This window comes from Delphinapterus leucas, chromosome 18 (genome assembly GCF_059928025.1).
Source record: "Delphinapterus leucas isolate spDelLeu-1000000601 "Yukka" chromosome 18, BTC_Dleu_Yukka2, whole genome shotgun sequence".
Classification (NCBI taxonomy): domain Eukaryota; kingdom Metazoa; phylum Chordata; class Mammalia; order Artiodactyla; family Monodontidae; genus Delphinapterus; species Delphinapterus leucas.
Genome location: NC_143146.1, coordinates 74,227,566 through 74,250,752, shown reverse-complemented (window position 1 = coordinate 74,250,752; position 23,187 = coordinate 74,227,566). Strand labels below are relative to the sequence as shown.

Here is a 23,187-nt window from a genome sequence, read left to right as displayed (position 1 = left end):
TTTAGATCATGCAAGGGTAGTACTTCGAAAAGGGTGGTGGCGGATGGGAACACATTTAACAGTCGCCTCGGGGTCCATCACAGGGCCTGCGACTCGCGGGCACCTTTTGCTGGGGGCGGGAGAGGATGAGGGCCTGGCCACTGTTTCCTCGCTTCCGCTCCTGCCCCAGGGCGGGAGGGGCGGGGGCCGGCGAGGAGCTTCTCAGAGCATGCGCAAAAGCGGGCCGGCGAGGGGCTTTTCGGAGCATGCGCGACTACGCCGGCGCTCCAGCCCCGCCCCGCCGGGGCCGCGCTACCGGAAGTGCAGTCGGACCGCGCGTAGGATCTCACGGAGCGGTCGGTCGGCCTCGGTTCGTGGCACGTGGCTCAGCACGTGGCCGAGTGCCTGACCCTGGGCACCCTGGAGCCGCCGGCCTCCGTCGCGGAGGCGGTGTCGTCCCTGACCATCGCCGACGCGTTCGTCGCGGCCGGCGAGAGCCTAGCCCCGCCGCCCCCGGCGCCCCGTCAGAGGTTCATCTGCTCCTTCCCCGACTGCAGCGCCAATTACAACAAGGCCTGGAAGCTAGACGCGCACCTGTGCAAGCACACGGGGGAGGTAACGAGGCCGAAGGCGTGGCCGCGGGGGGCGTGGCGTCCAGGCCGGGGACTAGTGGTGCGGTGCACGCCAGGTGGGCGCTGCCCGAAGGTCCCGCGCGTGGTTGCGCAGACGCGTTCAGCTTTGGCCCTCGGGACGCGCAAGCGAACCAGCCATGCCTTAGGGCAGGGAAGGCCTGGGGAGGTAGACAGGGAGTTCTAGGACCGAGATATCCTTGCCGTGGGCTCAGGGCTCACTAAGCAACACTTTCCCCGTCTTTGACCTTGAGTGGTGGCCAGTCACCACGTCCCCATAACGTGTAAATATTTGCAAGGTTGGAATACTCTCTCCCACGCCCACCCCCAACCTGCCTTAAAAGGCCCCGCCTTCTGGGACCGGAATGGAGGAGAACTTTAGAGTACGGGAGGTTTGCAAGCAGCATGTGTTCGTTCATTCATAGTTCAGTACCGTCCTGGCCCGGAGAGCAGCAGTTACGACAGGCAAGGCTTTTGCCGTCAGGGACCTTATGCTTTAAGCGGGAGGACAGCGGAATAAGTAGGAATGCGACGCAGTGAAGAGAGGGCTGCAGGAGGGTGGTCGGGAGAGGCCTCTCTCTTGACCTGAATGAGAAGGAAAGGCCCAGCCCTGCAGACATTTGGGGGAGAAACAGCCCGGGCAGAGAGAACTGCCAGAGGAGCGTGTGGTCCTGAGGGTGGACGCCGGCCAACGTGATTGGGTGGGGGAGCCTGAGGGGCACGCCTGGAGGGTCATTTGTAGGCCAGGGTACCAGTGGGTTTAGAGCCTGCGTTTTGTTTTGAGAGCAGTAGGAGCAAAGGAGTGACAGGTGAGCAAAGGGCGGCTCATGGAGGCCTAGGAATTGGCCGAGTTTCCCAGGATTTGGCAGTCTGGCTTCTCAGGGCCTCAGCTGAAGGCCCTTAACCAGGGTGCTGCAGCTCCTGCCTCCGCTCCTAGCACTTTCCTGACTTACAGGTCATCCCCTCCGTGTGTCCTCACGCTGCCCGTCCCCCTCACCCCTGCAGCATTTGAAGGCTGACCGTTCCCTCCCTGGGACCTTGTCCCGCTCACTGACCCTTTCCCCTGGCTCCTCTCCCGCCCTCGAGGTTCTCCACCTGCCCCACTCTCTTGGCTTCTTCTTACCCTGTGACTGGCTTCCTTCATGATGTGCTTTATGCTTCGCCTTCCTCTCTTTCCTCTCGCCCGTTCAACCCCCCTAAATTCTGGGCCCTGTTACCAGGATGTCCAGATTAGACTTTACGTTTCCTTTCAGACTCGTGGGCTGTATTTAGGATATTGGCACTCTCAGCTTCCTTCACACAGGCTAGAAAACTTGGAGTCATGTCATCCCAAATCTCACATTAATTTGACAAGACATTTTTTGAACGTCCTGCATGACGGGCTGTGCAGAGTTCTGTGCACCTGCCCTGGTAACGCAGCTCTTGTCTTCCTGTCCACCTGCTTTGCTACCAGTATAGTCCTTTGAGGCCTTGGTACCTCCTTCCTGGACTGTTCTGGGGCATGTTTTCCATAGTTAAGTGCACAGAACTGGTTATACGGGGGACATGTTTTGGCTTTTCCTACGGGTTCAGAGTGGAGGCCCTTCCTCCCAACTGCCGGGTCCCACGTGGTGGTTGCACTTCGGGCCGTGAGCTGTGTGTGTCCGGGCACCTGTGAGCTTTCTCGGATATGACACACTCTTCTGTAGCTGTGCCGGGCGTTCTCTGAGCAGACAGTGGGCTTTTCCAGATGAGACCGCCCGCCCTGGGCTCTGAGTGGATGCGGAGATGCTGTGCGGGAGGAGAGGATCAGTGCGCGCAGGCCGCGCTGAGAGCCGGCAGGAAATCTTTAAGGGGGCCGCTGCTGAAGCCGGATGTAGGTCAGGAGCAGGTTCACAGTACTGTACGGTTACTGTGAAGGCTGCCCGCTGGTTTCACATGGTGTTCCTAGAACAGAACCTGCTGCAGCGACTTCGTGAGCAGCTGCGGCATTTCGGTTGTGTAACCCCAGGCGGGAGATCCTTGCCTGGCCTCCTGTAGCAGGTGCTCAGCACTTCCTGGGTGGAAACCACCTCTACAGACAGAGTCCACGGCTTTGCCCATCAGATAGTTTAGGGCTTGAAGTAACACCAGAGCCACTGATGCAGGCAGGATTGACGTGCTTTTTGTCGCCTTCCTGCTAGAGACCGTTTGTTTGTGACCATGACGGGTGCAGCAAGACCTTCGTCAGGGACTGGCACCTCAGCCGCCACGCCCTGGTTCACACTGGAGAAAAGCCCTTTGTGTAAGTAGAGAACTGTCTTCAGGCCTCTGAAGTGGGTGGCGTTTGGCACAGAAAATTGGCTGATGACCTTCGAGGTGAAGAAAGCAGAGCTGCTTTCGCCTGCATCTCCTGAGACAGGGTTTGGAATGTGCAAAGAGTGTTGGGGCCTTGTGGGTCATTGCGTATGATAACTTCAGGGACGCGTTCATCGGAAGTTGTCTTGAGTTTGCATCCTCTCGTCTCCCTTTAAAGTGTATCCTAAATGGGAAATCAACCTCGTAAAGCTCAGACCAGATGGAACATGGTTCCCTGGCAGATTCTGGGCTCTGTATCATCAGGGTCTTTACGAACCAGTCAGCTGCTGGGATAAGAGACATATGAACTGAGGAAGTAGAGCTTTAACAGTTTATCTTCTCTTTCTTTCAATTAAGCCCCCACTCCTTTGCCATGCCAGTGTTAATTTCATTCTTCTCTGATGGAGTTGCTCATTATCTCTGAAAAGGTAGATATTACTGCTTTTCTTTTAAAACAGCTACTTTAAAGCAGTGGATCTCAAATTTGGGGTCCATCAGAATCACCTGGAGGGCTTGTTAAGTCACAGATGGGAGCAGCCCTCCTGCTCATCAGGAAGGACCAGGTAAAGTATATCCACACCCGTGGAATACTATACAGAGGGGAAAAAGGAATGCAGGTGTTCCCAGTGAAACTAAGAAAATCTCTGGGACTTATTAGTTGAAAAACCAAGGTTCCGAAGAGGGTGTATTTCGGGCTACCTGTTTGTGTGTAAAAAGGAGCAGGGGAGGTAGACAACAAGTCCTCTATTTATATTTGCTTCTGTTTGTATAAAGAAATCCTAAAGGCTACATAGCAAAACTAAAGAACGTTGTTGCCTGTCTTGGGAGTGGTGGGAGTCCTGGGTGGGTAGGGGCAGGGGTGGAAGGAACCATGCAGCTGTGTCCCTCTCCATGCCTTTGGTTTCTGAGCTAAGTGGCTGTATACTATTTATATTTAAAACACTAAGTCTTAAATAAAAATGGGGCTGGATGTGGATGCGCGGGTTGGAGAGAATGGCGAGGGCTACTCCTGCTGGAGCAGGACGACTGCAGTGTCTCTTCCGGCTCGCTCTCCAGCCCACGTCCCTCTCTTTAGCGCCAGATCCCCGAGTCCAGCTGCTTGCTGCGCGGCGTTATTTGGCTGTCTCCCTGGTTCCATGGGGCCCAGGTCCCTGACAGTCCACAAGCTTTGTCCTTGGTCTCGTTCTTGTCAGGCGGCATCACTGCCTGCTTGCTGACCCGCAGGACTCCTGGTTCTTCCCTCCCATCCTCCACAGCAGGAGGTCTGCAAGGGCTGTCCTTACCCCTCAGGGCCTCTCCCCTCCCCCAGCTGCCCGTGTCTCGGTTCAGGCGCTGGCCTGCACGCCTCACTTGAAGGCTGTTTCCCCGGCCCTCTCTCACATCACCCTCTAGATTGCTTCCTTTCCTAAAACTGGGCAGTGGTTTTGAGCACTGCTTATGTAATGACCTTTGTGCCTGGGCACTTTTGTGGTCTCGCCCCATTTGCTGGACTCTGACAGGAAGTGGTGGTCCAGCTCTTCTTAACTGGGCAGCAGCACTCCCACCCCCAGCTTTGCCAGGGTGTCTCACACCCCCTGTCTCTGCTGTTTGGTTCCTGGCAGGACTTTCCTGGCCCTTTTCTTCCCCACAGTGGTGTTGGGTTAGATGTCTGTGTCAGGATTGAAGTCAAGAGTGACGGAAAACTCAGCCCAATAGAGGCTTAAACAGGATAGTCTCTGTTTCTCTTGCATAACTAAGATGCAGAAAGGCCGAGGTGGATAGGGGCTCCTCCTAACGTCCTCTGCAGTCCTCATGGTCCAAGATGGCTGTTGGAGCTCCACCTGTCACATAAGCATTCCTGCCACTGGGATGGAGGGAGGGGCAAAAGAGGTGTGCCCCCTCTTTAGACACCTGTGGGAGCTGAGCAGGATGGGCCAGCACTTAGCGGTGGGACCACAAGGGAGGCTGGAAGAAGCTCTGTTTCTGTTGGCTGTGAACCCAGCTGAAAGTGAGCGTTTTGTTCCTGAGGTCAGAAATAGCACGTGTTGGAACTCGGGGGGGTGGCCTCTGCCACAGCACCCCTCTTGTGTCCTTCCAGTGGGCCTCTGGGCATTTCTCCCCCTGTCACTCTGCACCTTTTCCTGCCTGTCCCTGTGGATAGCGTGGTGCCTGATGGGAGTGTTATTCGGGGTTTATCGGTGAATGATGGGTAAGATGAGGGCTTGCAAAGGAAGTCCTGCCTCATCCATCCGGCTTATGAAAACTCATCACAAAAAGAGCACATATTAAAAATCACAAAGAATTTAGATAATTCAAGGTCAAGATACAGAAGCGCTCATTAAGGGGAACTGCACCGGGTTGGTGACATGTCACAGGGCCTAATGGTTTATGGTTCTGTAAATATCTTTTTACTCCTAAGGATAAGATGAAACCAGTTTTTTTGTTTGTTTTGTTTGTTTGAGGTCTTTCTGGAAATGTAGTTTGTAGAGACATTTCAAGCAAAATTAAAGTTACCAGATTCTAAACTGAGAACAGTTTAACTTAAGCATGATTTTAAGTCTAAGCAGGGTTTAGGCTTTTGGAACTAGTGTTTTTCATCTTCCCTCTGTCCACTGTATAATGTCTGCTACACTGTGCTTAATTTCAGAAGCCTAACAAGAAAATGCATCTCTCGTTACATATAATCACGTCAAATTGAGAGGCGTTATGTGGTATGGCTTAACACTTTGGAATTTGTTAAAGACTATTTTTTATTATACTTTGGAATAATTAGCTTTTATAAAGTGGGAGGATGTACACATCTTAAAATTTCTCTTCCCTTGGTTTGTTAATATTTTGGTTTTTACACAATTTCCTAACAGTTGTACAGCTAGTGGCTGTGATCAGAAATTCAACACAAAAGCAAACTTGAAGAAACATTTTGAACGCAAACATGAAAACCAGCAAAAACAATATGTAGTAAGTATGAATGATTTTATATGCTTAAATTCTGACTTTTTTAATGTTTATTGCCTGTGTGTCTAAAATTTTCATCAATTGGTCAAATATCTGAATTTAGTTTGACACTAGCTATCATAATAATGGTTTATTTTGAAAGCAGACTTTTTTGCTAATTAAAGTATATTATTGGTAGACTACCCCAAATGAATTGTTTTTGCTGTTTCATATGTGTTACTCTTCAGAGCTTCTTGAATTTTATAGTAACTAAATGGGTGAAAGTAGCAAGTATGTAATTTCTGCGGTATTTTTATCCTGAGAGGATTCTGTTGTGAGCTGTTCTTGATTTTTTTTGAGACTACCAAACCTTTACTTAAACAGTGCAGTTTTGAAGGTTGTAAGAAGGCCTTTAAGAAGCATCAGCAGCTGAAAACCCATCAGTGCCAGCACACCAACGAACCGCCCTTCAAGTAGGTACCTCCCGTGGGTGAGACCTCTTCAGGTTCAGGTGGGGGTAAGATTAAAACGCATAGGTTGCATACCAGTGCTCAGAGGCAGTTTCTCAATCAGCCTTTCCCTGTTAAGTTGCACAGTGTATGCCCAGTTATGTATTGGGCATTTCACAAGTTTGTGCTTTTGTTTCTCTAACAGAAAGATTTAATGTGTTTCAGAATAATTTGTGAAATTAGTACAATTGTGGTTAAGCTCGAAGGTAAGGCTTATGTCCTAACTATTCAAATAGAGTCTGTTCAGTGGCGCGAACTAAGTATTCCTTTCCTGTAGAACAAAGGTATCTGGGCTTAGCCTGCACCAGAGAGGGTTTCAGGAGGAACACGAAGAGGTGACCGGACGCGTTGGAAGACACCTGCAAAGGGCACCTGCTGATGGCCGTCCTGCGAGCCCTGGCTGGCGCTGTGCGCGGCTGGGCGGTCCCCTGCCTGGGACTTGTTGCCGTTGACAGTGCCCATCCCTGCTTGCAGCTCTGCCGCCTCTTCCTGTGCCACTGGTGGCCTGAGCGCAGAAGGGGCGCCCAGAGGCCACGCATCTGCTGCTGTTTTCTTTTCACACCATCCCATGGCAACATCATTAGAAAAACTAGACGCAAATGACTCAGGATGGCTTAGGTGTTTACCTGAGCCATCTTTTTGTTGCCATGAAAACGGTATATTTTCAGAGGTATAAAGGTGAAAACTGTTTAATCTCATCACATAAGCAAAAAAGAAAGTAATGACTTTTTTCTCTCAGTTTGTTCTGCCCAAGGCTGGTGAAGTAACTTGCATTTCATCTCCAACTAGGTCTGAATTTGAAATCCCATTTTTATGACTGGTTTGGTTGTGGGAAGAGGAGACTTTGGCAGGATGAGGACGACATACTATTTAAGTACAGTTCTGTCTGAAAACGGATCAGCTAATGCTCATGTGTTGTTGACCCAGGTGTACCCACGAAGGATGTGGAAAACACTTTGCTTCCCCCAGCAGTCTGAAGCGACACGGGAAGGTCCACGAGGGTACGTACTGGTGCCCACTCTGACGGGCACACCAGCAGTAGAGCGTGTTAATTCTCTGACTGCTCGAGTCTGTGGTCATCCCAAGAAGCCGAAACTGCTTGGGCAGGGGCTCCATCTGCCTGTTCAGGTTTTATGCTTTTGACCAAAGAGGTGCTGGGTGTCGTGTCTGCCCTTCCACTCCCTGTTGTTGCTGTTGAGAGTTAACGTTTATTGTTTACAGCCGTGCCTGCTTATGCTTCTTCCTTGTGAAAGGGTTGGAACTCCAGCAGTGGCTTTGCTGCTTCAGCTGCTTTTAACCTCTTCTCTTTCCTTTCCTTGTTGGCATTCAAAGGACTTGGAATTATAGTTTGAGGTTTTTGGAGTAATCAGGTTGTAACTTTTTTCAGAAAGACTTGATTAAGCCAACAGCTTGAATCTCTTCTGTTTCCATGAAGGATTTTTGATACATATTCTAGTTTCCCAAACCTTAGAATTTATATGACTTTAAAAAAAATTTATTTATTTTTGGCTGCGTTGGGTCTTCGTTGCTGTGCGCGGGTTTTCTCTAGTTGCGGCGAGCGGGGGCTACTCTTTGTTGAGGTGCGCGGGCTTCTCCTTGCGGTGGCTTCTCTTGTTGGGGAGCATAGGCCCTAGGCGCGCAGGCTTCGTTAGTTGTGGCACGTGGGCTCAGTAGTTGTGGCTCGTGGGCTCTAGAGCACAGGCTCAGTAGTTGTGGCGCACAGGCTTAGTTGCTCCACGGCCTGTGGGTCTTCCCGGACCAGGGCTCGAACTTGTCTGCCCTGTATTGGCAGGTAGATTCTTAACCACTGCGTCACCAGGAAAGTCCCCCCCTTTTTTTTTTTTTTTTTTTTTAAAAGACAAGAGACTAGTAGTTGAGGCTTTTAGTTTCTATCTGGTATTTAATTGGGTGAAGCTCAGGCTGACTGTTACACTGACTAATCCAGTTCAAGTGCTTTGCACAGTGTCCATTTTTGTTCAGAGTTTTTCTCTGGAATCTTTTCTTTTTTCCTTTAGCTGCTTCTTCCTAGTTCTTTTTTGCAGCATGAAATTTACAAGATATTGACACTACAGGAAGCTGGGGGTGGGCAAGGTTATCCTTGGTGGTTTATCCAGGGCAAAGGGCTGAGTAAAAAAAGAGGCAAAGGTAAAGCAGGGGGAGGGGAAAGGGGCCTTGAGCCATGGAGGCGGGGTTGGGGGAGTGCACCACAGCAGCTGGGAGTTCGTGGGCCGTGTACCCAGCCCACTGAGAACAGGAGAGGGAGGGCCTCCTCTTGAAGCCCTGCTGAAGGGAGAGCCTATATGAAGGACCTTGACATGCAGTTGTTTGGTTTTACTGTAAAATAAACTTTTCTTAGTTTTCATAGCTACCTTGCAGTCTAATTTTTTTTGATAATTTGCTTGATTTTTTGATAATTATTTTCCTTTCAGTCTAATTATGATTGGTGTTTATGCAGAGTATTCACAAAAGACAGTGCACCAATTTTTTTTTTTTTTTTTTTTGAAATAGGCTATATGTGTCAAAAAGAATGTTCTTTTGTGGCAAAAACATGGACAGAGCTTCTGAAACATGTGAGAGAAGCCCATAAAGGTAAGGCAGGCACGAGGGGCATATAAGTATCTGCTCCTGTGGAACTGACTGAGTGCTTTCAAGGGGTGAAACGTTAAATGTGAACTTGAAAACACAGAGTTTCTATAGTATGTCTGGTAAGTCCAGGGTACCTCAGCTGTTTGACACGTGAGCAGAGATCTGTGGTCCTGGGCCGAGGCCTGTGCACATTTTGAAGGCTCGGGCAGGTGAGGCCTCCGGGGAGGCACTGGCTGATGTCTGCAGGGCAGTCTGGGAAGCGTGCCCTGTGTGTTGGGGGACACGGAAGAAAACTGGTCCGTTTAACTCCCTGCACCTCCGGGTGGAGAACCCCTGCTGCTTGCAGACAAAAACAGGGACTTCATGTCATGTAGGAACTTGGAAAAATTGAGGCACACTGGAGTTAGTTTCCTCCCAGATTTCTGATCTATGTGTCATCATAAGGTTTTGGGCATCGAATATGTCGCTTGATACATTCCATATTAGTTTTTCCTGTATGGTAACAGCTGGGAAGTGGGCTCAGTTTGCTAGTCTGCTCCCGCAGAGGACATAACATGTGACGTGTGCCAGAAGACGTTTAAGCGCAAGGATTTCCTGAAGCAGCATATGAGAATTCACGCCCCGGAGAGGGACATGTGTCGGTGCCCCAGGGAAGGCTGCGGCCGCACCTACACCACCGTGTTCAACCTCCAGAGCCACATCCTCTCGTTCCACGAGGAGTGGCGCCCGTTCGTGTGTGAGCACACCAGCTGCGGCAAGACATTTGCCATGAAGGTGAGCGCCCCGCCCGGGCGCCGTCCTTGGGGGCTGCTGGGCTCCAGGGAGCCTGGCCCCAGGCGGCAGATGGGGAGGCTGGGGGGGACTCGGGCCCTTCACTCCTGCTCCAGCAGGAGTGGTTCTTCACCAAACTCTGCGAGCAGACAGATTCGTCCCTGCCAGTGCTGTGCTCAAAGTCTGGCCCTCAGCATCGCCAGGGAACTTGCGATAAATGCACATCCAGACCCACTGAATCAGAAGTTCGGGGGATGGGCCCAGTCATTTTCTAACGAACTTTCCAGGTGATTCTTACGTGACGGAATTTGAGACCCAGTGGCCTCTGGTACCATATGCTTATTATTTATGAGTCTGTTGATATTTGGGGTGTCCTTCTGGGCTGCCATCATCTGGGGATTGAGAAGGGGAGCAAGAGACAAGGACATGGGGGACCTTAGAGCTTCGGGACACTGGTCTAGACTTGGAGACCGTGACCCCAGGTGGAGGGGCCCGTGCGGCTCCGAGGACCCGCGCCCGGTTGGTGCTCTCACAGGCGCTCGTGTGAACAATGGTAGAGACTGAAGTGGGGGTGAGGCTGGCTTAGCACAGCCCAGACCGTCAGAAAACCACGGAACTGCTGGTGGTCAATGTTCGTGCTGAGGACAGCAGGACTTGGGTCAGATTTTCCACTGGTGTTTGGCGATGCTGATGGCACAGATTCAGTTAGAAGAGCCTCCTTCAGCTCGGAAGGGTTTTCAGAACTGGCCCCCCAAACCCTTACTATGAAAGAACTAGGAAGCCACAGGCACACGTGGTGAAAATGTATACATTCCTAACCTGGGTCCTTGTAAAAGGCAGTGATTTTAGTCCAAGATTTAAGGAACAGTTCTGCTCCAGTGGTAGAAGTCAGATCTCTCAACAGAATGTAACAGAAAGAAGGCTGTCCGTTTATTTAAATGACTCATGGGGTTTTCATATTAGCAGACACCAAATACCAAGTGGCAGTGTTTTACAAGTAAAACTGTTTTCCTTTTTCCTTCATTGTAGCAGAGCCTCAGCAGGCACGCCGTTGTGCATGACCCTGACAAGAAAAAAATGAAGCTCAAAGTAAGTTGAGACTTAGCAAGCTGTTAATTTTAAAACATAAATTGGCTTAAACTAGATGCAGTCTATTTAGCATATTTTCAACTACTTATTACTGTGTGAGGCTGTACTACCATACAGAGCAATTGTGTGGATTTCACTTTCTTACTTCACGACAGTAGTTTCGTTGTTGTATATACTGCGATAGTTGTATACCTGATAGGTATACGATTCCAGTAGTTTTGATTTTGAATTCGAGTTACAGTCGTCCCTTGGTATCCATGGGGAATTGGTTCCAGGAACCCCCAGAATACCAAAATCCGCAGGTGCCCAAGTAAAGTTATATGAGGATTTTCGACTGCGCAGGTGTCCACGTGCCTAACCCCCCCAAGTTCAAGGGTCAGCTGTATTTGCATATAACCTCCGCACATCTTCCATATACCTTAAATCATCTCTATGTTACTTACAATACCTAATACAATGAAAATGCTATGTAAATTGTTGGCACACGGTAAATTCAAATTTTGCTTTTTGGAACTTTCTGGATTTTTCTTTTTTTAAAATATTTTTGATCAGCTGTCGGTTGACCCGCAGATACAGAGGCCTGCCTGTAATCTGTCTTCCTTATTCCCAAAGGTGAGACCGTCTCATGAAAAACGGAGTCTGGCCTCTCGGCTCAGTGGGTACATCCCTCCTAAAAGGACAAAGAACCAGGGCGTGTCTTTGCCCAGAAATGGGGAGACTGAACTGCCTTCTGAACTGCACTAAAGGCAAGGTGCCCTCCGCCGTGGCGACGCTGGCCCCAGCTACACGCCAGACTGCTTTGTTTGAAGGACCGCAGACCAGCCAGCTCAGTTATTTTCTCTCAGAAGCACGTTTTTATTAAAATCACTGGTGCAGAGCATTGGATGCTCCGTCGTTTCCATTTCCTCTGTTCAGAGCGTCTCCGTTCTGGGTCCCCAGAGCTGATCTGCACGCATTCTCTTCCTTTTGGCTCAAGGGACGAAGCACACACATCACAGCCTTTCCCCCTCTGATGGGCTGTGGCCTGGATGAGAAGGTAGCTATTCCAGGCATAGTCTGGAGTATTTGATTACATATCTCCTCCTAGAAAAGGAAAACAGCCAAAGACTAATTTAAAACCAACATCTTTGATTCTTCCCCGTGTTAATGCTCTAATACGCATAAAAACCAGCATGCTTGAATTGCTATTTAAGGGATTTGCTGAATCGAATCGTACATACCTGGTTAAGCTGACTGAAACCTGTACGATAAGCAGGCAGTTATACAAACTCCATGTAACTAGGCTAATGCACTAAAGGCTTGATAGTTTTAAATCCCGTCATGGCACTGAGGGGCTATGTTTGGCCCAGACCACCCTCTCGAAAACAGTGCAAAGCAGTGGGTTTGGGCACTGGCAGAACCCCTCCTTTCCCCCCAGGTTGTCAGCCCAGTGCCGTTCCCAGCACTCATTCACAGAGTCATTGGGGTGGTTAGAAAAATACAACTCAGTTCTAGAGATTCTGGATCAGCTGGGCTGAGCTGGGCCGGGCCCTAGGCCTGAGTCATTCTAACGTGGAACTAAGGTTGAAAACCAATGCTGCCTTTTAGATGCTGCAAGTTGTATAACTCCAAAAGCAAAGTAGATAGTCCACAGACTTATCCTGGGACTGTCAACTGATAGCCACTTTCTGGAAGACAATTCGACTTTATATGGAATGCTGCTTATAGGTCTTTATAAAGAGGAAACAGACTTTAGAAGAGGAACCCATAAAGTTTCTAACTTTCCTATTTAAGTACTGGATCCTCTACAATTTGTAAAACAGAATAGCATATAGCCTGTAAGTTATAAAGGAGTTTTTCTTTTATAAATTTATTTTTAGTTTTGCGTTGGGTCTTTGCTGCTGAACGCGGGCTTTCTCTAGTTGCGGCGAGCGGGGGCTACTCTTTGTTGCAGTGCACGGGCTTCTCATTGCGGTGGCTTCTCTTGTTGCGGAGCATGGGCTCTAGGTGCGTGGGCTTCAGTAGTTGTGGCTCGCGGGCTCTAGAGCACAGGGCTCAGTAGTTGTGGCTCGCGGGCTCTAGAGTGCAGGCTCAGTAGTTGTGGCGCACAGGCTTAGCTGCTCCGTGGCATGTGGGATCTTCCTGGCCAGTGCTCGAACCCGTGTCCCCTGCATTGTCAGGCGGATTATTAACCACTGCGCCACCAGGGAAGCCCTGTGAACTAGAGTGTTTTCATGTGGCGAAGTATTTATGCTACAATGGAAAAAGTAACGTGTACATTTTGCATTTTGAAAAACAAATTGGAAAGCTACTATCGTCACTGGGTAGGATTAGTAGTTACTTTTCTTTGCCTTTACATTCCCCAGATTTTCTACAGTTTTATTTTTAAGATCAGAAAGAAAACAAAAACACACAGGCAGTCAGTCACACCTGCTTTTACTCACCATTTTGTTTTCTGGCTCTTCTGTAGTCTTCCCTTTCTTTATTGTAATTTGAACTTTGTACTTTTTCTCGATCCACTGCTGAATCTGTTTACTCTTTGTGTCCAAATCATGTTGTCCAATATTTGAAGAAAAAGTCAGTTCCTTTGTCAGGGTGGGTCCTGGTTTGAAAGAGTGAGACTTGGCGCTAGTCTGTCTCGTCCTAAGTCTGCATTGCTACAGGGGCCCTACACGTCCTCCTGTCCAGTAGTTTCACATGCCAGTAAACATTCAAACACGGGAGACAGACACAGGTAAAATACCAATTTTTTACCTGCCAAGTAAGAGTATTTCAACATGGAATGCTTCTGTTTATCATTACCATTGTCTGATGAAAGAACAAAGAAGTGGTCCTTTAAAAGGAACCAGTTAATCCTTATTCTTATTTTGGAGGGTGGGTAACAGGTGTTTATTATGTTTTTTCTTTAGGCTTTCTTTTCTTATATTTTTTCTTCTTTAAATAAAAGTAATTTTTCTAAAAAGGAGTTCTTTTATTAACACCTCTTTGCTTCCTTACAGCTCCTACCAGCTGGTCTGAGTTCTCTGTCAGCCCTTCAGCCATCTCTGAACCAAGCTTCTCAGGCTGTCCACCTTTTTGTTGTAAACGTGACATAGTTTGATGTCCTTATCATCCTAGCTGGCCTCTGTGGATAGTTTCTGTTTTCCAGTCAACATCTCTGTTGTTAAATGTGGTGTCAGAAAATTGACACGTGGCCTTACTGTGCAGCTCTGGAGCCAGCCTTCTGACCTCTGTCCCAGTGTGTTTTCTATAATGATCAGCACTTACTAGGAATCACGAAAAGCAAACCTCTTCACTTAATATCCAACTCACGGCTTCTGTACGGTTTAAATGACAAGTGAGTTGGCACATCACGTGAGCGTTCCTACCCTTACTGTGACGAAACGGGCGTGGGGCACGCTCCAGGAATCACTTCAGAGTTAGGGAGTGCTTCCGTGTGATTAACTGCGCACACACACACACACACACACACACACACACACACACACACGCTTAGAGATGATGGGAGGAGGGCGCCCCGACAGGTGAGCGGCCCAGGACAGGACCAGGAGCCCACCCTACCTGTCCACGTCGTCATGCCCGTGTGCAGTGGAAGGCCAGGCAGCCGTCGGGGGGGTTAAGGGGTTCCCATTATTTTGGTGGTGGTCACCTTGTTTTCCCCTCATTTTACACAGGTGTAGAGGAAGACATGACAGACACAAGAGTAGCAAGGAAAATAGAAAAAAAGGGATAGAAATAAGTGGACGAAAAAGACACTGGAAACGGTGGTGAAAGGACGTCTCAGCTTCTCACTGGCCTGTTGTCACAGGGGCCCTGGCAAATGCCTGACCTCAGCTGCGGATCTGCAGTCCTGAGGACCTCGGGGGCAGACAGCAAGGTACCTACCAGGCTTGGGCTCGGCCCTCTCCATCCCTCTGAGCCGGAGCCGCTCCTGGTAGATCTGCGTGCCCGTCATGAGCTGGTACTGCGGGGGCTGGGCACCGGGGTCCCTCGGCACCAGCCGCAGGTCCTGCTTGGCCATGAGCCTGATCACGTTCGCTCGGTGCATGGGGCCCAGGTCGTTGCCCTTCTCGTCCAGCACCTGAATGATGCGCTCGTTAATTTTTCTTCCAACGTTACGAAAAGCTGTTTCATTCTTTTTTTTCTTTTCTCTCTTGTCCTGGGTGTCTTCAGTACTAAAAGCTTCTGCGTGAATGAGGCAGGACGGTCTTGGGGCAGAGGCAATGTGGGATGGTTCCGCCAGCGCCGTCTTCTGTACGACGTATTTACCCAAACGTCTTCTAATGCAAGTATTTTCCGTTTTTATAGTTTGTAATGTTAACCTCTTTAGCAAAAGAGCAGCCATCCTAAAAAGCAGGGAGAAAAGCTCACTGAAGTCCGATCACTCATTCCCATGGGTCGGTGCTGCGGAACATGGAGGGCGTGTGTGAGCCTGTGGGAACCTCACCTGTGAACACTGCAGGTCCATGCACAGGAAACTTAAAAGTTATCTTAGTTGACTCCGTTCCCCGTGGATCTCACAGTGCCAGCTCCAAAAGCAGATATCACCCTAAGGCTTTATTTAGGACGATGCAGAATATTGAATCCCTGGTGACTCACAAACACCTCTTCATGAACGTAATGAACAACTTATCAATACATCTGACGGTCTACAAAAGGTAAGAACACTGTTATGGGAAAGGGGACCCTCCAGGAAGACAGCTGACCCCCTGGAAGAATGAACTGGGACTCTCAGAAAGGAAATGCCCTGACATTAAAGTGGCCTCATAAACTACATCCATCGCTCACAAGGCAGGTGCTGCATTGCTGCCGAAGGTGAGCTAAAGCGTCAGGCGCGTGTGGTCTGACTTCATGGCTATGAACGCTGCACTTAGAAGGGGCACTTTGATTTTTTAGTTGCTTGTCCACCGTAATGTGTCCCTCCTACCATCCACATGACAGGTAGACCTGAGAAGTGTCTGAGGGAGTGATGAGAGGACCCGTTCATCTCATCTAGGGTTTGCTGAGAAACACGAGAGAATCAAGAACTCAGAGAGGTAGGTGTGTGCGGCTCATCAATGAGAGAAGAGGATGCGGTGCCTTAGACGGTGCTTCTCAGAGAAGGCTCCCTGGGGCACCTGCTAGAGCATCACCTGGGGCGTTTGTTCAGACTGGAAGCTCCCTCTGGTCCAGCTCTGATCCCACTGGGCTGGGTAACCCACCCCTCCTACCCGTCACCACCAACCACGCCCATCGTCGACCAGTGACATGGGTGGGGGGAATGAACAGCAAACTATGGAAAGTGATGGGAGGCGCACGTTCTCACCTCCCTCCCCCGCAGGTCTGTGGCTATGGCTCCAACCCCCCAGCACCCCCAGAACGCCACCCTTGCAGAATTAACTGCCCACCCAGCCCCTCCACGCAGATACCCAGCGGGCACCCTCATCAGCACGGCCACAGCTGAATTCCACCTGCCCTGCTCCCCGCTCTGTCCTCCCGTGTCCTGTCCTCACATACACCCCCTGGCGCTCAGGCCCAGAACAGCTGAGTGATCCTTGACCCTTCTTTTTCAGCAGATCCCACTGTTCGCCCTCTAAAAATCAGCAGGATCCAAGCACTCCACCTTCTCCCTCGCTGTCTATCGCCCTGCCCCTGACACGCCCTCACCTCTCACCTGGATCAGGTCCCAGCCTCCTGACCGCCCTCCCCGCTGCTGCCCCTGCCCCTTAAAACATGGAAGTCAGGCCGCGGCGCTCCTCTGCCCACAGCCCTCCGCGGCCCCCACCTCGCTGCAGAGCCCCCGGGACCAGGCCCCCACCCACCCCTGCCCACAGCACCCGCCCTGCTTCCTGCGCTCCCTGTCCCAACCGCCCGGGCCTCCCTGCCATTCCTGTAAACGCCGGGCGCGCCCTCCCCCCAGCCCCCGCCCCAGTTGGGATCCTCTCCCTCAGACGATGCCAGTTCATTTACTTCTCGGCGACGCCTTCCCTGTCCACTCTGTCAACGGCACATCCCATCCTTTCAAACCCACGACCTTGCCTTTTAAAGAGGTTCACTGCTGACATGCACTGATCTACACACGAACGAACACTCACAGTCTTTCCTCACTGGAACGTAAGCTTCATAAGAAAACGTCACGTGTCTACTTCGTTCACTGCTAGCGCCTACAGCCTGTCTCAGTACGTACAGCCGTCCTCGGTATCCACGCGGGACTGGTTCCAGGACACCTGGCACGGACGCCAAACTCCGAGGATGCTCAAGTCCCTTATATAAAAAGCTGTAGTGTTCGCACGTAACCTATGCACATCCTCTTGTACACTTTGAATCATCTCTAGATTACTTATAATACCTAATACGATGGAAATGATATATAAATAGTTGCCTGGCACAGTCGCTTTTTGGAACTTTCTGGCAATTTTTTCTTTTTCGAGTATTTTCAGTCATGGTTGGTTGCAGCCACGGATGTGGAACCTGTGGATACGGAGGGCTGACCGTACGTGCTGAATGACTGCGTGAGCCCAAGGAAACCGCCAGGAGGCAGGCGGTGTCTGGGGGCAAATCTCCAGGTCGTCAGGTGCAGCAGCGCCCCCCACCGCAGATGTGCCTTAAGAGTGCTCTTTTCATTCTAGAGATACTGAACTTTCCTCCGTATATTTTCTTCCTTTATTTAAAAGCTGGGGCCCTTTTTTCCAGGAGTATTCAATCATACCGCTGTGTCAGTTTTCTTCTGGTGCTCTTCTATAGTATCGTGAGAAGATATTGTCAGATTTATGAATAAACCTTGAATAAAATGATCCATGCTTTACAAAAAAAAAAAAAAAAAAAATTCCCAGCTGGCATTTCAAATGTCCACCAACCTCAGTGAGATCTACGGCCAGATGTTTCATCCACAATGAATGGGTTACCTGACGGTCATTAACTGGGGCTGCAGATGCTGTAAAGGCTCCACAGTGGGACTGAACTGGGTTTTAAATAGCTGAGATACTTACTGTTCAATAACAGACACTCAGATACTTGTTGCCACATGGCGGAAGCCGGCAAACCAAACAGAAAAGTCTGAAGACACTGGAGACGACTTTTCCATTATCCTCAGAAAAAGAGCAGCAGCAGCAAGTCCCAAAGTTCAGTATGAGTTAGGATGAAACTAGCAGTTACAGACGAAAGCTAGTGTGCCCCGTGTAATAAATTACCAACACGTTACACAGAAGATACTATTCAATAGGTAGGATTTTGTAAAACAAGGAGGCGAATGAACAAACTAGGCACAGGAGAAAGATGAAAAGAGATTTAAGAAGAACCCTGAGGTTTCCTTAAGGTTGAAGACACAGTAATTTTCATTCCCCTATTCTTCCTAATTACCATTATTTTTCTTTTTTTTTTTTTTTTTTTGCGGTACGCGGGCCTCTCACTGTTGCGGCCTCTCCCGTTGCGGAGCACAGGCTCCAGACGCGCAGGCTCGGCGGCCATGGCTCACGGGCCCAGCCGCTCCGCGGCACGGGGCATCTTCCCGGACCGGGGCACGAACCCATGTCCCCCGCATTGGCAGGCGGACTCTCAACCACTGTGCCACCAGGGAAGGCCTCTCTAATTTTTTATAAAGAGGAAGTATTTTAATACTGATAAATTCTATTTGTTTACAAAATAAAAACTATTTCAGAAAGATAATGTAGATTTTTTTTAAAGCTTTAAAAACATTTTCCAAGAAGAGGAAAAGGTAAAGAGTAGAAAAATTATTATAAGAACAATAATTGAATATAATAATATATAATTATTAGTTATATTTTAATATTATGATATATAATTATATAAAAATTATAACTATAATTTATATAAATTATAATTTTATGAATTATAAAAAATATAAAAAATTATAAAATATGACATAATACTATATAAGTATATAATTATAATAATATATAATTATTGATGTAATAATTAAAAATGATTATTATTTACCTTTACTTTTTTAAAGTTTCTTTGCTATTATTCAAATTTTAAAAGGCTTTAAATTTTCTTGACTTACACAGCAATTATGCTTCAACACTAGCTAAATTTTGGCTTTGGATCAGCCAAAAGGAAGATATACCTGTTTCTTCAAAGTAAGCTTTTCATAGATAGAAATATAAATAACAGAGTTAGGGAAAAACCTGTGATATGAAATTTGAATCGGAAACATCAACATAAATTCAAGTAATTGAGAAACTTCTTATTAGGAAAATTCTCAAGCATGTACAGAAAAAACAGCAAAATAAAGGCCTAAGCACCCATCACTTAGCTCCTTGATTTGCAGCATGTGGACCAACAGGCTTTCTCTCCACCAGCAACTACTCCCGGGACCCCAGCATCTGTGAACGACTTCCGAGTAAATCCTGTGTCATCAGTAAACACTCCAGTAAGAGCTGAGGACTCTTGTTATCTTTTGAATAAACACAGTAACACATCCCAACTGATAATCATTCCTCTATATGTTCAAATATCCAGTCTTCAGGTTTCCCTGATAGTATTACCATTTTGTTTACATTTCATTTACAGTTTGATCGCATGAAGAGACTCCCACGGGCCAAATGTGTGATAATTTAAACATCAGTGACTGAAATTCATTTCAACACACCGAATATGCAAAAATCTATGAAAAAGAAAGATGGTTAGCCACAACTGTACGTGACTGCTACTCTGACTCCTTACTCTGGAAATTGGTCATTGAAAAAGAACTAAGCATTTATCCTACCTTTTTAAGAAGAACTGTAATCACCCCCAGATGATGAAGAAAAGCGTTCTTTAGAGGAGAATGCCAGCTAATACATGGAGAAGAAAAGTAAAAGTAATTTGAAAACCACCATTTTGCTACCTCCGATCAAATCACTGACTCAGGCAAAGATGGATGCAAAAATCATTAGGTAAAAAGCTGATGAGGAAACAAGGTATTCAAGTGGTGCCAAAGGGTGACCCAAAGAATACTTCCAGACTCAAGCGGGAAATGCGCACTCTGGCCGTCACCCCGTAACAGAGGTCAGACTCAGCACGCTTTCAGCATGCATATCATTAACTGGAGTTCAATATTCATTTACAATCTTTTCATTTTGAGGCAAAATTTACGATGAAATGTACAAATCTTACATAATTTGACAACACCTTTGTTACCAAACTCCTATCAACTGAAGAGGTGAAGATCACTTCTGTTTGTTCACTCCCTGCTTTTCTTTCCTACATAGCTGACATTATATTGATGTCTATTCTTTCCAGGGAGGTTGAACCAAAAGGTACATGGATTCTAGTGGGCTAAATATTTGTGAAACTAATTTTGCCAATTCCGATGACTTTAAGAATCCTTTCTCACGCCTTCCCAAGGAGTTTCACTAAGTCCTTCTGCCTGCTGCCCTGCCCACTGCCCCACCTGCCCCATTCCAGCCCGGGGTGAGCACTGCTGTCACCAAGCCTTCAGGTTGCTGTCCACTGGCCCTAGTTTTGTACGAAGTACTCTCCGCACTGCCAAGCTGTTGACGAGCTAGAACACTGACTAAAACACTGGAAAAAGCTAACATATATCTTGGCCAATTACTTAACCACATTTCTTTAGCCATAAAATTTTAAGTTTATTTTATTGAAATAAGTTAACCATCCACAAAACATTTTTTGAAAAGCTCTTAAATCCTGCGCTCGACTCAATATTAAAAGTTGTGCTTATTCCTGTATGTTAATTTTCTAAACGGTCATCTCACTTTCCAGAACTCCCTCTCTCAGTGACCAGCATCTCAGTCCGTCCAGAGCCACGTCGTCTTGTCCACTTCTGCTCTTCCGCACTCTCACAGCTAATCCAACACCAAGCCTCCTCAGTCTTACTTCCGAACACCATAAATCCACCTACTTCTCTCCATATCCACTGCCACCACCCTAGTTTAAGACATCTTCCACCTCTCCTTTGGATTCCCATCAGTCTCCTAACATGAGCTCTGCAATCAGTTCCCCCCTCTGCAACGCTGGTGTTGTCCTGGCACCCGGCGCCCGCCCACCTAAAACTGCCTGAAGATTAAAGACCAAGAGCTTTCAGGAGGCCAAAAGGTCCTTCGCACCTTTCTGGCCTCACTCCATTCCAAACTTCATTTATGCCTAAACCCCCCTGGCCTTTCCGATCTTGAAGTGTTCTCCCCCTTGGTTTAGGAAACTCCATTCCTGTCTAGCGGGGTCTTTCTCAGGGCGTTCTTTTGATTACCTCCCAGACTAGGCCAGCTCTCCCCTGGTCAACACCCCCTTTCCCCCGTGTCCCGCTATTTGCTTGTTGAGCTCAGAGTTAAGTGCGACCACAGAACAGCTCATCTTTCCACGATTATAATTTTGTGATTATTTTATTACTGTTTCTCTCAGACGGTAAGTTCTGTGAAGCAGGGAACGCATCTGGTTTACCCTTCCTGCATCGCGCTGAGCACGGTCAACAGTGGCTGATTTTCCAGAGCCCTCCACTCTGCACTTCCTTACACTGAAGCCTCTTATAACCTGTACTTGGAACTGCGGCTCTTCAGTAAGAAAATGTATTTACTTCTTTCAGGAGTCTTATGCCGTGAAGCCTAGTAAATGGTAAATGGGAAAACAAGAAATCCCAGATCACTCAGCGACCTTCCCCACTACGCCGCCTCTCTGGCCGCAGACCGCAAAGAGCCTGCACGCCCGCCAGTGCTCCGCGCTGAGCCAGGGACTGGGGGGTGGGGGGAGCCCGGCGCGCCAAACAGACCGGTCACGTGCATCTGTGGTGGCCACGCCCACCCGAGCTCCGCCCCCGCGGCGCGCCTGGGCCGTAGCGGGCCGTAGCGACGTACGGCCTGCGTGCGTGCCCGTACGTGCACAGGGATAGCGGGGCGGAAGGTCCAGGGGCCTGAAGGACCGTGGACGGCAGGTCTAGATGCTGCGGCTGCGGGGTGCGCGGACAGCAGCCTGGGCTGGAAGACGGCTTTAAGCCCGGCCGAACCCCCGAACCCGCGGCACGGTCTGCAGGGCCTGTCCGCTGGCGGGTGGGCGGCACTGAGCTTCCAGGGACAGGGACACGGCCGAGCGCAAGGCGGTGTCCTCCGCAGGCACGTCCCTACGACCCCGTCCTCCCGCTGCAGGTCCCCTCACCCGCGCAGCGCCCCTTGCCTTTAGCTTTACCTGTTCCGGGCCGCCGATTGGTAAGGTTTGGCAGAAGGAGCCCGCAAACGGGCTCCGCCGTGTGAGGCCCTTTCACCTTCCGTAGTGGGCAGGGCTTCGGCCTGCGTCTTTAAAGGAAAGGTGACGTGAGGAGGAGCGCCTTTCCGGCCGGCGGCCTAAAGTCCTCCGACACAAAATGCGGAGGGCGAGGGGAGGTGCGTGCGGGAAGTTGCCGTTCACCTGGCTCCTGCCGCCGCAGGGGGTGCTGCGATCGGAGCTTCCCATCCCCTCGGTCCATTACGTTGGTGCCGATCACGGTGTGGCTGTATTCCCACTAGGCTTAGAGCTTTCATACACGTCTTTTTTATTTAATAAAATACTATTTTGATAGAATGCTTAATAAACGATTTCATAAACGTCTTTATAATTATTGTGAGTTCGGAAGCACTGCTCACCTGCATTTGCAGGTGAGCAGGCAGACTCGGGAAGCAGAGGCTCCCGTCGGTTCCCAGGTAAGCGGCACTGGCGGCCTGCGAGCGCCGGGCCGGGCGCGGAAGGCCCCCGTGGCGCCGTATCCCGGAGAGCTCGGAGCCGTCAGCGTTTGGCCGAGGACCACACGGGCGTGGGGCGTGCGTGCGGCGTCCAGGCTCTGGAGCAGTTTTAACCCTGGGAGCGGACCGTGCACCCGGTCTCTTGCCTGCCTGCTTTGGGGTCTGCGAGCCTGCAGACCGCCGTGCCAGCCCCTGCCCCTCTAGCCTCTTCTCCAGTAGGAAATTCCTCCTTGGCAGAGTGGGAATTCCTCAGTGGCCGTGACTCCCTGAAGCCACCTAGTTAGAGGATACTTTGATTTATATGAGAGCACACTGCTTCTATTGGATACTTGTAGTCCAGCAGGACACGTCGCTTTATTCTCATTAAACAGCTCAAGTCTCGCATTACCTCTTTCGTTTCAGATGAGGAAACTAATGCAGCCTTAAATAGTTTCTTGAGAGCAAAGACCAAGTTTCCGTTTCCTCATCAAATCCACGGCGTCGTCGGGCATAGTAGGTACTGAATTTTCGTTGAAAACAGTGAAGTGGTAAACCCAGAAAAACTATGTGAGGCCCAAAGGCCAAGGTTAGTATTTGCATGTTGGTCTTTTCCAAGTTAAACATGAAGAATTAAAGATTCATTTTATCCTACCAAAAATATTCTTTAATAGCAAGATGTGTTTGTGTAGTGTAGATCGGGGGATGGAGTGACCAGCACAAAACTTGGGAAATGGTAGGTGCTTGTCACCTGCAAATGCCCGCATTTACAGCATTTACCTGTGTGCATGC

The 23,187-nt window shown here is 49.1% G+C and overlaps 2 protein-coding genes and 1 long non-coding RNA gene across 6 annotated transcripts in view; 2 read left to right on the top strand and 1 right to left on the bottom strand.

The window, feature by feature from the left end:
* The first annotated feature begins 245 nt into the window (after nucleotides 1–245).
* On the top strand, nucleotides 246–11,677 carry GTF3A (general transcription factor IIIA). The gene is made up of 11 exons (XM_089899298.1): nucleotides 246–269; nucleotides 322–594; nucleotides 2,771–2,871; nucleotides 3,383–3,487; nucleotides 5,765–5,861; nucleotides 6,222–6,310; nucleotides 7,274–7,347; nucleotides 8,855–8,935; nucleotides 9,477–9,706; nucleotides 10,733–10,792; nucleotides 11,405–11,677. Exons 1-11 carry the CDS (start codon nucleotides 246–248, stop codon nucleotides 11,534–11,536), a joined length of 1,266 nt encoding a protein of 421 aa, XP_089755424.1. The 3' UTR covers nucleotides 11,537–11,677.
* Nucleotides 10,610–21,997, bottom strand: MTIF3 (mitochondrial translational initiation factor 3). 4 transcript variants are annotated; one of them, XM_089899701.1, is made up of 5 exons: nucleotides 21,890–21,996; nucleotides 15,219–15,420; nucleotides 14,657–15,141; nucleotides 13,216–13,373; nucleotides 10,610–11,875 (listed from the first exon to the last, which is right to left on the bottom strand). In XM_089899701.1, the coding sequence occupies exons 3-5, from the start codon at nucleotides 15,114–15,116 to the stop codon at nucleotides 11,657–11,659; spliced, it is 837 nt and encodes a 278-aa protein (XP_089755827.1). In that variant the 5' UTR covers nucleotides 15,117–15,141; nucleotides 15,219–15,420; nucleotides 21,890–21,996; the 3' UTR covers nucleotides 10,610–11,656. The 4 variants fall into 4 exon arrangements, with proteins under 4 accessions (XP_089755827.1, XP_089755826.1, XP_089755828.1 ...); XM_089899700.1 differs by having other exon boundaries at nucleotides 14,657–15,117; XM_089899703.1 differs by lacking the exon at nucleotides 10,610–11,875 and adding an exon at nucleotides 11,886–12,939 and having other exon boundaries at nucleotides 14,657–15,117; nucleotides 21,890–21,997.
* The window catches only part of LOC149746882 (uncharacterized), a 14,274-nt gene continuing 12,525 nt past the window's right edge, over nucleotides 21,439–23,187 (top strand). Inside the window, exon 1 of the long non-coding RNA XR_016388748.1 lies at nucleotides 21,439–22,984. This is a non-coding gene — a long non-coding RNA (uncharacterized LOC149746882). The remainder of the gene's footprint in view (nucleotides 22,985–23,187) is intronic.

Bases quoted from the DNA above. Each gene is read 5' to 3' on its own strand.
- GTF3A (XM_089899298.1), top strand. From the start codon at position 246: ATGCGCGACTACGCCGGCGCTCCA. The intron at 5,862-6,221 runs GTAAGTATGAAT...TTACTTAAACAG, and splicing joins ACCAGCAAAAACAATATGTA to TGCAGTTTTGAAGGTTGTAA. The intron at 9,707-10,732 runs GTGAGCGCCCCG...CCTTCATTGTAG, and splicing joins GCAAGACATTTGCCATGAAG to CAGAGCCTCAGCAGGCACGC.
- MTIF3 (XM_089899701.1), bottom strand. From the start codon at position 15,116: ATGGCTGCTCTTTTGCTAAAGAGGTTAACATTACAAACTATAAAAACG. The intron at 13,374-14,656 runs GTAGGTACCTTG...CTTTCAAACCAG, and splicing joins GAGGGCCGAGCCCAAGCCTG to GACCCACCCTGACAAAGGAA. The intron at 11,876-13,215 runs GTGAGTAAAAGC...TTCCTTTTCTAG, and splicing joins AAGAGCCAGAAAACAAAATG to GAGGAGATATGTAATCAAAT.